The following is a 13869-nucleotide window of genomic DNA, read 5'->3' on the forward strand; positions in this document are numbered from 1 at the left end:
TTTCTCTGGAACATAAGGTATATTAAACCTTGACTGGATTACGGTGTACACTGCAGCATATTAAAACTTACAATAGAGGATGCGAATCTGTTCCACACAAGGTGACGGTCACTCCTGCATAACCACAAACCTCATTCTTTTTGAAATCTGAAAGAGTGCCAGTTTAATCAGGACATGGTTCAGGCTGGGTGGACTACTGTGTGATAACTTGCAATCAGAAAAATGAAGGAATCCGGCATCATGTTACACAAGATAAACAAGCCATTTTCACAGGTCCCAGACCTTAATGATGTTGTGGGGAAGGGTGCATCACATATTCCTTTTTTTGAGTAATTTAAAAGTTTACATGCTTTATATTTACAAACCCTCATGTCGTTCTGAACCCGTTTGACTTTCTGCCTCCTGTGCAGTACAAAAGATGACATTTTAAAGAATGTTTCAACTCTTTTTTCAAAAGACACAAAAAGAGAGGGAGAAAAAAGAACATTTTCGCAGAAGAAAGAATAACTATTAACCAAAAACCCTTAAAAACTGAATTCTTAAATGTTTTAGTCAATTACCTGTTTGAGCTGGACTTTATAGATGTGTGTTTTTTTGGCACCAGATATAAACGGGGTCTTTTGGTTAAATCTGGAGATCATACTGTCCTTTATCATAAAACAAAATCCAGCGAACATCAAAGGCCTGACTAAATCGTTCAGAATTTACTGCCCTAATCACATGTGGCACAATAAAAGACGATGTGTACGGCTGCCACTTTCCTTTGTCAGCCAGACATAATAGCTTATTTGGTCTCCGCTGTATGCAAGCCATGGTTGTTGGCCATGTGATGACAGAACTCACAGTATTGTTTGAGCTATAATAAGTCCAACCACAAATCTTTCTCCCAGCGGCCCGCATAAGGAGAATGACCTTTGACCGGTGTGGTGTTCAGAATTCTCTGCACTCTATGGAAGGTGTAAAAGGTGTAATGGGATATGAAGTGATTGATGAAGGCAGCTGCATGAAACAGCAGAGATCAACACAGTCGCATTAGGATTCTTGGAAAACGCTCAAGTGTCTCAGTTACACCGAGGAGTGAGGCTTTCTGTTGCTTCTTCTGCCAGTATTTCATTCTTTTTTTTTACTTAATTACATGACTTGGTGACTAATAAATAAAATTGATCCAATTATGTGTGCATTAATCATAATTATTCGCAAATCAATATTTGATGAGAAAAGTCCCTTAAAGAAGATCATTTGTGGCAAATGAGTAAATTAAAGAGGCTCTTTCATCTTTAAAACCCCACTAAAGCCATGTTTTTCTATCAGTTCACCAGGTACTTTAAGACGGTGCCCTTAACTTATTGTATCTAGGTTGGGTCAAAGTCAGGCGGTTGACTCTCGACCCTAGCTGGCTCTGATGGCTTTCTGTCTTCCTCCTTCTGACTGTTTGGACACGGGTCTGCTCCAAAAGGACTAACTACCTAATGGCCCAAATCTATAGAACGTAACCCAAATCTGACTACTAGAACCCAATGAGATGGGGGGGCCTTGGGGGTCTTTTGCTAGTAAGTGAAGAAAGTACAGAATTCAAATACAATATTTCTATGTCTTTAGTTTGTTTGTGTTTTAGGGTTTTCCCTGTTCCCGTTTGCCGGTGTTCTCTTTCATTGTTAGTTTCCTTCGTTGCTCATTACTCTCTAGTTTGTCTCCATGGTTTTTGATTGTGTTCGCATGCGTTCCTGATTACGTTAATTATCCCTGTATGTATTTACGCCTTGTGTTTCATTCGGTTCCTTTGTTGGTTCTCGTTCAAATATATGTTGAAGTCTAGTTTCTGTTCTCTCCTGCGTATTCCTGTTTTCTGAGTATTTTGAATAAAACGTATTTGAGTATTTCTCCTTCGTCGTGCTATTTGACCAGCGTAACATGACAATAATATTGACAGAAATATGTTTATAATAATATTATATTGGTGCATCCTTGGCGTAAACAATGAAAATAAATAAGGGTAGGGTATGATAGCATGTGCTCTCAAGTAAATAAACAGAATTTAGTTTTTTGTTTGTTTTTTCATTCAGGTAATTGTGCTTCAAAAATTTGGGACAATGACAAAGAGCTAAGATGCACATTCAAAACAGTCCGATAATACCCTGAAAAATGTTGATAGCTTTTATGCCAAATTGTTTATCATGCAAATTGTGTTGTATGTAAAGTTTCCAAGTGGCCACCCAAATATTTGGTAGTTTAATCCTCTTAAATCGAAAGAGACAATGAAGTTACGAGAGATAAAACGGCAGTGATGTGTCTGGATTACACTTCTCAAAATGAGTTTTTGGATTACAGTCCTACTTCAATTTAACCTAAAGCCCCATGTGATTTTAAAATGAAGTACTCATATTTAACTTTAGTGAAAACATTTGACACGTTAATACTGAGCGAGAAAAAAGGGCAAACACACAAACACAAACCTTCCATATGTCATTAGGAAACTACTATTTTAACCCAGATGTTATTTGCTTTTTTTGGACCCTTTAACAGCATACATTATTCACTGATATGATAATACTTGCACAACACAGCTCAGAGAGCATTACCCAAATTCTTTTATCATCTTATGTGCTTATTCACAAGTACCCTTTCTCTTAAACAATGTTTTCCATTTGTAATAAACGTATGTTTTCCAAAAAAACAGACAGAAATATTTTTGACACAAAAGTTTGTTTTGAAGTGTGTTTGACAATTCAAAGACCAGATTATCATGATTGGGTCTTGTAGAAAACGCAAAGCATTACAACTTCCTAAACCAGAGTAGGGCCCCTAAAGACTGCTTAAGTTTCACATTAACGTAAAGATTTGTAATTCTTAAAGGGATAGTTCTCCCCCCTCCATATATATATATATATATATATATATATATATATATATATATATATATATATATATATATATAAATGGAAGTCACTGGTCACCAAAACTCTTGAGTAGGGCTGTCACTTTTGTGAAAAAATCCTGTTCGATTTTTGAGACCTAAGTGTTCATTGAATCGATTGTAAAATAAATTTTCCATGTCTAAAGACATTTCCATTTTCAATGCCAAATATAGGCAAATCCACGGACAACTAACAGGCATTAAGACGAGCGTAAAGAGGGCGCTTGAGATGCGCTCAAGTCAGCGATATTTCTGATGATTTATTGGCGTGAAGTTTCGTGCACAATGACAAACAGGAGTGCAACATTCTCGAAAAACAATAAGCAGAGTGGACTGCCATAACATCAATGAAAAACAATACTGCAGGTTTCAACATGGCTGTGTTTACGATTAGAAATGTCAAACAAATTTCGCCTATTTAGGCGATTATTGCCCTTTGTAACATGTATGTTCTGTGTTTCCCCCTTCTGTGTTTCATTTTGGTTTAGTCCTGTGACCTAGTTTTCCCCAGTATGTTGATTAGTCATTTCATTCACCTGTTCCTTGTTATTCACTCGTCATCTCCCTTTGTTTGGCCATGCATTTATACCGTGTTCTCCCTCTGTCTTTGTCCGTTCTCGTCTATGTTTCATTGAACCTAGTGTGAGTGTACCTTCAACCCATGATCCCTGTACCTGTGTGAGTTTAATTTAAGTAAACGTTTGTATTGGAGCTCTTTGCCTGTTCGCCTTTCTTCTACCTACACCACACCGTGACACCCGTAGCCCGGATCTGTATGCATTTTTTGTTGCAAAAAGAGACACATTATGCAGAAGTATAATTTGCTGTTATGCGTGTTTGTCAAAGCCTGCAGTTGCTGTGTGACGTTCGCATCGTGACGAGCTGGACGCGCTCCGAGAGAAGGCCGTTAAGATTGATTCCCTATTTTCGTTTTCAAAACTTGTGTTGGTTGGTCCGATTGATTGTGTAATCGATTTTCGAACGTGAAGTGACAGCCCTACTCTTTAGTTACCAACATTCTTCAAAATATCTTATGAGTTTTCTTTTTTGAGTGAATTATCACTTTGAACTACTCCATCTGCAATGGGTTCACACCCCAGCAAAAATTACCATTGTACACATACATGTGGTGCAATGTAATGATGTAAAGAGCAGCAGACACAGCGGGTCACAGTAAATGTCAAGACACCGAGGCATGTGCTGATCACTGCTGCCCACCGCAACCGTAGAGTGTCTAGCACTTTGAGAGTTATGTTTTACTTCTAATAAGGATTTGATAGATTTAGTTGGAACACACTTTGCACAGCAGCACATTTGAGTCAAAAAAGTAAAAGAGAAACCTGTGAGGGTTATAGAAAAGTTGTAGACTGGCTAACCCAAAAAATAAATAAATAAAGTAATAGTTATGGGACATATGGGTGGAGAAAACAATGTGTACGATTTAATTTGAATCTTTGACCGTTGACACTAAAATTATGCCACATTCCATTGCCATTGCTGTGGACAAACCACCCCTGTGTAACCTATTTGTTGGTAGTGGGAAAGGGAGAAGCGAACTGGCACTTAGCAATGGCATTCACCGTGTCAAGTCATCCCAAGTGTTGCTAAAAACAGAGTCTGACAGACCTTTTCTCTGCATTGCACAGATGTTATTTTTCTTATAGTGCAGCAAACTCACTCGCACAGAAATTAGATACGTGTGTGTGCTGCGTTTGAGTGTGCAAGTATTGTGTATACGTATGTTTGAGGTTGTGCATTAAGTGTTAAGCATCCCCAGAATGAGTAAATAAGATGTTGAGGTCACTGTTTTCACAATAGTAAAACTGCAATAAAAAAAAACACTTTGTTCTTTCAATTTCAATACTGAAGAAATACACAAGCTTGTCACTAAAAAGCAACACGGTCGGGAAACTATGTAAAGCAGGTGTTTACACGCCCTTCATTCTTTTGTTTGGTTTTGCTTTCTTGAACAACCGAGTGAACAAGTTCCTGTTTTTACTGACTATCCGCTGTGAATTAGACATGCAGGTGTTTAACTGTTATGCGCTGAGTTGGCTAACTCTAAACTAATATACATAACAGGCAATTTTGAGGTTTGTCACATCATAGGGTGCCATGGTCATGTAGAAAACAAGAGCATAATACTGGCTAAAGATATGGGTATCTGCCAATAGTCACCCATTGATAAAAATAGGACATTAAAGACACATAAAAGTCATAAACCGGCATGTTGCCACCTTTTGATAGAGACAATAGAGAGGGGATCAGGACATTCAAAGATTCAAAACATCCTACATGAGCTCAACAGATTAATGTGTTTTGGACATTGATTGTTAGGCCACAGTTCTAACAAAACAAGAGTCATTTCTATTCATTTATTTTTAAAGCAGGATGACAGGCTTGTCTGGATTTGCATGTAAAAGAAAAATGAGAGAAATGATATGCGATTAAATATAAGGCAATAATCACACGTAATTAGTATTAGATGTGATTGGCTTTATCGTCATTAATGCATTTAAACAAATAACACACAAACATGTGTCTTTGATGAACATTTATCCGCTGTCTTAAACAAGCTTGCTGTTTATTTATTTTTAAAGAGTTGGTCCATTATTAAGACCAATTTATGCCGAAATCCAGGTAAATTCAAAGGGGTTTCATACCTTATTATGCAGATGCACACACACACTCAGGTTTTTCCACATTTCCCATCAGATTAGTTTAATGTGAACATCAGCATTAAAAACCTCATTAGCCCTGTAAAAACTCTCACTTTGACGAGACACCTTTACAATGATTCCCTATTACTGTTTGCTTTATCTCCTATGATGTTCTTTACTTAATATAAAGTACCCTTGCTCAGATAATTGACACGTTCACTTATCTCCATTAATAAAAAGTCAATTAGCTTGCCAAGGAATTGGGCTTATCCGCTGTAATAGAGGCCTAATGAACTGCCCCCGAATCAAGGCCTCAACTCACCCTATCTTCCTGCACATTTTCTCACACAATAGCGCAGGGGCAGATACAGGACCTAAAACAGCTTTTATGTTCTGTATCTGCCTTTCAACCTTCAATTAGAAATGTTCCAGACAGAAGCTCAGAATAAGTCAAGAGGTTAGTCAGACATGAAGTCATAGCACTGAATACAACAGACGGTGGCGAACAGTGATAACAGGCAGACTTCAAATATGTGTGCCGTCTGACTACTCTCTAACAGCACATGTAGTCGATACTAAATGATAAAACGGAATGAATAAATCTGAATAGAGGCATACTAATTCTACTTTGGCAAAGTGTCTGAAGAAACACTTTTTTTTTATGCTGCATTCGGCATTTTCTGACTGAATAAATAACGCAATCAGCTTTGAACAGGTCCTTGAACAGATGTAGCATAAAAACAATTCCAAAATAGACACCCAAAAAAAAAAAACAGGTACAACGCCAAAAAGGTATTTGGTTGGCTAACACTAAACAACTGAGGTAAACATTCCAACTGTCTGTTGTTTAAACTAATCCATAAGAAACATGTCCTGAATTAATACCTGACAAACAAATAATAATTAATATATATATATTTTTTTATTTATTTTCATTTTTTTTTCAACTGTTTGTCTCTGTCAGTCTTGATCAGCCATGGCTGTATTTCATCTGGTTTGTTTTTATGTTTTCTAGCCTTGACTTCACATTGTCATATGCAGCTGCAAGCTGGCGGTAATAAACAGTAGCATAAAAGAGATATTACACAACGCATCCACTTCCTGTGGCAAATATTGGATAATATAAGTCTGATAATGTTTTTCAAGCACCTTGTTTAGATAAGACACTCTAAAATTTGCAGAAGTGTGAACCGCAATGCCCACGAGAGCCTTTCTAGCGTGACACAGACCTGTGCACAAACTCTTCCTCTGTGCTCTCTAAACTGTGTAACTGTAAGATTAATGAAAGTTACGAACTAGTGCAGAATTCAAGGAACATCAGCAAAAAAAAAAAAAAAACGGGCTAAAATGTGGTGTAATTGGAATAAAATATTGCCTTCAACCTAGCTCATTAATTATTGTTTCAAATTATTATAGGAAAAAAAAAAAAAGATTGTGTAATTAAACGGCATCAAAAGTCACAGGAAATGTTCCTCTTTGCAAAAAAAAAAAAAAAAAAAGATTGAAATAATGAAATTATATTTTAAAGTTGCAAAAAAGAAAAAATGACCAACGTTCCCCAGCACTTTATGGACATGTTCTTACATGTGTGTGTAGCGATGTTTATGCTTCTAAACGGCAGTCCTCCCTCTTGAATGTTTTACTTGTAGGTGAATAAAGATTGCAAATTACTTTTAATTTTTGTTAACAGTCCCTTGTGAGTTGAGTTTACAAATAAATGACCTGCAAGGAGAGTCTTTTTCAATCATTTACTGAAAACCATGTAGTACGCTAGGGACTTTTTTTGTGAGAGAGAGACACTTGTGCTGCGTCTGTGATTAGTATCAATCAGTTTTTAAAAAATCATACAGAACAGAACGGAGCATTTGCAATGTCAAACTGAATTATTATTATTATTCTCCAGTTATAATGTAATTTATGTTTATTCATTATAATGCGTTAACTTTGACAGCCCTGATTATTGCATTAAAAGAAGATTGATCTTTGAAGTAAACATTCAAAACGGCAAAAATGTTAATTCGGCACATTGGTTGATGGCAGTGGAGCGTGTTTCTCTTTGTTCACTCCGGTATGGTAAAATTAAAATGGGACAAAGTAAGCTCGATAACTCTGCCTTGCACAAAGCTGCCTGTTTGACTGGGACAGACGTGTGAGAACTCCCTCCAATAATCTCATCATCACTTTTCATCTGAAACAAAGGCAGGTCTCTGTCGCTCTCACACCATCAAAGAGGAGAAGGGTTACAGCATAAAATAAGCCCTCAAGGTCTTCTATCTTTCTTATTTTCCTGTGAAATGTTTAAAAATAGAATAACTTAATTAATACAATTTTCACCATAGAGATTAAGTTAAAGTCACATTTCTAATCAGAAAGCTTTTTAGGGTCCAGAAAGCCCACACTGTAACCATGGAAACCCCTATCTGACAGAGCCGCTATCAGCCAATTAATGCAAGAAAAGAGCACTTTTATTGCAGAAACAAATTCCCAATAATACCCTTTAAAAAATTAACAAATTGCCAAAGGGCAAGCCGTTAGCTAAGTCTAGGTTGATGTCCACAGAATATAAAAAATGCCCGTCTGGGTAGACACTGCAAAGAAATCAAACGAACACTTTTGAGCATTTATGTGGTTTCACCCATATTTACGTAATGCCCAAGAGCCATGTGTCTGTAATCAGTAATCAATAACTCATGCAACTCTGCACGTATGCTTGTAAAGATGAGCTTCATGGCTTGTTGGGCTTATTATTCTGGCTGGCTGCAACTTTTTAAGCTTTATATAACAATATATTGATGTAAAACATCTAGGTACTCTAAGGATTTCACATACTTTTGACAAAACTTTTATGTTTAGGTTTTGCATTTTTACATTATGCAAAACAGTTCCCATAAGTTCATGCAAACTTATTAAAAAAAAAAAAAAAAAAAAAAAAACTTCCCCACCACAAACAATAACAAAAAGTACATTTTTAAAAAAGAAATCTGCTGCAATTGTATATTTTTATTTTTTTACATTTGCCATAATTAAGAGTGTGCTATAGGACATAAGGGACACCATATGCAAGAAATTACAAACAAACAAACAAACAATAAATAAATAATCAAGCTAATTAAGTACTTTTGAGATAAAAGACACTTCATTTCATTTTAATAATTTATCTGGTGGTATTAGCAAAATTAATATTATCAAATGTAAACTAAAATGTTTGGGGTGAGTAAGATTTCCATTTTAAAAAGGGGGAAAAAAGAAATCAATGCTTTTATTCAGAAAGGATTGACAGTCAAGTGACATGATTTTTTTTTTATTGATGCTGTTCTTTTGAACTTTTTATTAATCAAAGAATCCTTGAAAAAAGTATCAAATTTTCCCAAAAATATTAAGCAGTACAACTATTTTCAACATTAATGATAATAAGAAATGTGTATTGAGCAGAAAATCAGTATATTACAATGATTTCTGAAGACTGGAGTAATTGCTTTTGAATCATCAGCTTTGCCATCACATAATTAACATTTTAAAATATCTTAAAATTCTGAACTGCAATAATAATTTCACAATATTACTGATTTTACTGCATTTTTGATCAAATTAAAGCATAAATGTTATTCTGCCATGCTGCACGTTATATTATACCTTCTCTAATGGTACAGTAATTTATGAAATTAGTTATGTAAACTACATGACTGTCGTCGATCGTTTCTCTAAAGCAGCTTTATTCAACCAACAAGCTACATTGAGTTAGAGGAACTTAATTTGTAACATACACACACATTTTTAAGTTGATTACTCAAAAATAAAATGAAGTCACTCCAATTACTTGGGTTGTAACCCTGGAACCAATTAATCTAATCTATTTCAGTTCAAATCCAGAGCTATCCTAGCACAAGTTTAGCATGTTTATTTAATGAACAAGTAAGATATTACTTGTCAATGGCATTAGCACAGCCGTCGCTTATGGAGTCAATGTACTGCTTAAATTTAACTACTCTTCAGCACAATGAAAACCACAAAAACTTTAACATTAAACTCTTTTAAATGGAAAACATAACAGCATTAAACACTAACATGTCTTTTCCCCCCACTAATAAATAACACTTATTTTTTTTCAACATTTATTCTCCTTATCCAGTTCTATGCAAAGCATGCTGGGAACACTATCACATTTTCTTGATAACTTTAGAAATTAGGCAAAGTTACGATTTTTTTTTTATTTTTATCAATTGATGCAGACATTTTTGTTAAAATATTAGGTTGATGTAATTATCCACATTATTATGTCAACAGAACTCAACAAAATAATGTTTGCAACTTAAAAAGTTTAATTAAAACAAATTAGAATTTTTAAGTTGCAACCACACACTTGACACTTGATGTGGTAACGGGTCCCCTGAATTCGTTTTTTAGAGCTAAATACCTAATGGTAACAAATATAGCAATAATTCACTACCATGCTATGTAACTAATTAACTTTTTATGTAAGGGACAATATCAATAACTAGTAATGACATTCAAACAAACCCAAGCGCATACATCATAATCAGTCTCTTTTCCAGGAATATCCTCAGAGACCGGGACAATGAGAGGAACATTAACAGCCTGAGCAGCGGGGCAAGAGTAAGATGACAGGGGGAGGGAGCTGGCACAGCAGATGGACACATTCTTGGCACCTGCCACCCATCAGGGGCTGAACAGTGACACTGGGGCCATCTTTCTCTAATAGAATGTGCCACCCAAGACCTTCAGTGAATGTGAAGATCACATGCTACTGAACACCTGGACTAAAGCCAACAATGAGTCCATAACCAGTCCCATAAACATGCACGTCTCCAACATAGACCTTCTCACATACAGCAGAGAGTAGTCCTGATTAGACATCGTGTGAGGCGATTACACATGAACAACTCGCACACATTCACCGCCAAGATACTCACTGATGAAGCACTAATGTAAATGATCATAGCTTGGCTTGGTGATTTTGGTCATTAATGTTGAACCAAATGAAAAGAGGACATTAAACAAATTGTACAGTGGATATACAAAGTATTTCGACACTTAATCAATGCATTTCATTGCTTTTAACCAGGTGGTCTCAAGGTGATTTAAGTGGATCAGTTAAATTCCCACAGGTGTCCTAACATAATAACCACAGTTGTTATCCATCACATTAGCTTTGTTACACAAAAGCTGACAACCTTACAGTATGTCCAAAATTTCCCTTTTTCCTTATTTTAAACAATTGATCTATTTTCTTATCAAAGACCTAATAAAAAAGGGGGGTTTTGTATGGATGATTAGAAGTGCCACTTAAAAATAAAATGAAGGAATTATCAATTGATTCATTTGAAAATAAAAATGTCATTTTAAAGCTAATTTTTATATTTCAGATTGACAAATAAATTGACATTTATAACTGAATTTAATTTTTGTTAAAAATACTAGTTAAATGTAAAAATTTAATTACATTTTGTAAATTAATAATTTTTAAATGCAACTTTTAAATTGCCATTGCTTTTCTTTATTAAAGGGGTGGTAAAATGCTCTTTTCACAAGATGTAAAATAAGTCTTTGAGGTCCCCAGAGTGTGTATGTTAAGGTTTAGCTAAAAATACCCCGCATATATTTTTATATAGTATGTTAAAATTGCCAATTTTGTGAGCAAAAACGCACTGTTTCTGTCTGTCCCTTTAAATGTATATGAGCTGCTGCTCTCAGCACAGGGGGCTACAACAGCTTATGTCCTTTTACCTCACACAAACATGCACTGAAAATCGCAATGTTTATGTTCAAACCGGAGTCAGACAATAATGGAGAGACTCAAGAAGAAGTGACAACATGTAGAAGCAACAGGACATTTCTGAATCGTTAGTTGATAAATTTATGTAGCTTATGTGTAGTTATCTTCTAGTCATTGATTAGCATATTCTGTCTTGATGATCTATAAATCGCGTACCGGGGGCGGGGTTTATGTAAATTTTAGGGTTGGTGATGTCACTAACCTGGGAGGAATGTTGTGTAGTCCCTACCAGCCGCTTGTTGTAGTCCTTAAAAAACTATTTCTTTATAAGCAAATATCTTCCTTTGAACTTTGAGCTTCGTAACTTTGCAGAGGTTGTGTATGCTCAAACAGCAACATTACACACTAACTAAAGTTAAAAAAGTTAGATCATAATCAACCACCCCTTTAAAAGTTAAAAAAGTTAAATCATAATCAACCACCCCTTTAAATGTATCAATAAAGTAAAAAAAAAAATGCCATTGATCAGTCCACCGGTTCCACGGGAAACAATAACTCTCAACTGACTTTTAGGACTGTCTTTTGACAGACAATATTATTGTACTATATTTATTTGAAATAAACTTAAAAGGTTTTACAAAAAAAAAAAGGTTTAATATTTCTTTTTAAAAAAAAAAGCAAAAACATTCATATATTTTGCATTTTGGATTAAATTTTGGGAGCTTTTGGGAGCCAATTTATAACAAGTAGTCTATATATTTTTTTTGTTTTGTATGCAAGTTCTTTCATGACATAAGAAGTTCATATGAAGTTCATTCAGACCTTTATGTATAACAATTAGTCTACAGATTTTGTTGTATAGTGGTCTCAGTTATATTGAGAGATATTCACTGCCATGAAATTGAAAGTCGAAAAAGCCACAGAGCCAACAGTCTGATTTCAATGTGTGAGTGTGTTTTCCAGATGTCTTTTTTTTTTTAAGTGCTAAGATAGACTCAGCATATAAATGGCTACCAGTGGCGGACTTTCATGGTCAGATGGTCACCTGTCCTCCAAAATAAAATGTCATTGGCAAGACGACAGCTTCAAAGAGCCAGACAAGACTTTTTAGTATGATGCAAGATAGATCAAGAGCCCTTGTGTCCTGCAGTCCTGGTACAGTAACATCATTCGATATTTCAAGCGAGGTTTGCATCTTGAGTTTTTGGGTAAAAGCCACATTTTAGTCTGTGTAATTCAATTTGCTGCATCGTTTCTCTGCATTTTGACTCCAAGTCGATCATGGTTTCCCAATTCTGATCCTCCAGTGGAAAAACACATTTTGCAAACCCGTACATGCGTTCTGACCATGGTCATATGCAAATATGTACAAATGCTAATAATTAAAAAGTCAAGGCTATACATCTTACCAGATCCCTCGTGTGTTCCCTCAAGTTGTTTATAGGGGTTGAACTTGGGCTTAGGAGCCACAACAGGAGCAAACTTCTTCGGAGACTGTTGCTGGGATACAGAAATGCTGGTGGTACCCATGGGTAAGCTGGTCTCCATCCGTGCACTCACATGACCTTGCTGGTCACCATCATTATAGCCACCCCACATGTTTCTGGAGTCAAGAAATCTAAAAAAACAACAAGACCACGTTATTATATTATCGCACTGAGACGAACAGGTCCCATAGCATCCACAATGCCCACAATGTTTGAGGAAATGTAGTAGTGTCTGAATTCCAGTGTTACATTCCTTCCTAAAACACAGTTGCTTTTATGCATAATATAGATATGGGTGGATGAACCAATGTGGTTCTTTTCATCAGGGACCGAACTCCCATCCCTAGAGCTTTGTGTGTTCTTCTCCCTGTCTTAGTTCTTAGCTGTGGACTTAGCAAAGGAAACTGTGCATTTCAAAACCAGGCATGGAAGAACTAGATAAAGCTCAAAGTGCAATCAATTCTTATTATTACATCAGAAAATCTGAGTGTGCCCCATAATTCAAAATAATCAAATGACTCACAAACAATATTCCAAGTTAAACTCGAAAACCCGATCACTGTGTTTTCATTCAGACCAGTTTTGTGAACTGTATCCTACGATTTATAAAAAGATTGAGCTCAAAGAAATTATTTGTTTGTGAAACAACTCTCATGAACATGCCAAGGAGAGTTATTGATTAAGTTTCAGTTAAACTTAAATTTTGGTCTGTTTCTCACACAAAGCTGTTGTATTAGTGTTCAAGTCATGACAGAAAGATTGCATTTACAAGTTGAGCGCACATGTGCCACCTCAACGTCGAAATTATGAGTGGGAAACTCTGGATTTAAAACAATATAGTGTTGTACAATTAAGATACAACATGTCATGTAACTAAGTATACATTGGCTTCATAAATTGATTTTTTAAAAGAGTAGCAAAAACACAATGTGCATTATGTGTTCATCATTTTGTAGAAGTAGAGTTGCAGTATTTTTTGTAATTAATAAAGATGAGGTACTAACTCGACAACAGTGATTTGAACACACTTGTCCCTATAAGTGACTTTTCACCTCCCAGCTTCCCAAAGGGATA

General features: G+C 35.6%; 1 protein-coding gene and 1 long non-coding RNA gene across 4 annotated transcripts in view; one reads left to right on the forward strand and one right to left on the reverse strand.

Annotated features, from left to right (window-relative positions):
- Positions 1-11957, forward strand: part of LOC307006903 — a 36281-nt gene extending 24324 nt beyond the window's left edge. The window contains exon 2 of the long non-coding RNA XR_013799545.1: positions 10128-11957. This is a non-coding gene — a long non-coding RNA (uncharacterized lncRNA). The remainder of the gene's footprint in view (positions 1-10127) is intronic.
- lpp (LIM domain containing preferred translocation partner in lipoma) overlaps positions 1-13869 on the reverse strand; it is a 198462-nt gene that overhangs the window by 121273 nt on the left and 63320 nt on the right. For all 3 annotated transcript variants that reach the window (XM_079628403.1, XM_079628401.1, XM_079628402.1), the window contains one exon: positions 12718-12926. In XM_079628403.1, coding sequence (XP_079484529.1) covers positions 12718-12907 — 190 coding nt within the window. In that variant the 5' untranslated portion in view covers positions 12908-12926. The remainder of the gene's footprint in view (positions 1-12717; positions 12927-13869) is intronic.

The sequence above is a fragment of the Phoxinus phoxinus genome (assembly GCF_949152265.1).
Source record: "Phoxinus phoxinus genome assembly, chromosome: 11".
NCBI lineage: Eukaryota > Metazoa > Chordata > Actinopteri > Cypriniformes > Leuciscidae > Phoxinus > Phoxinus phoxinus.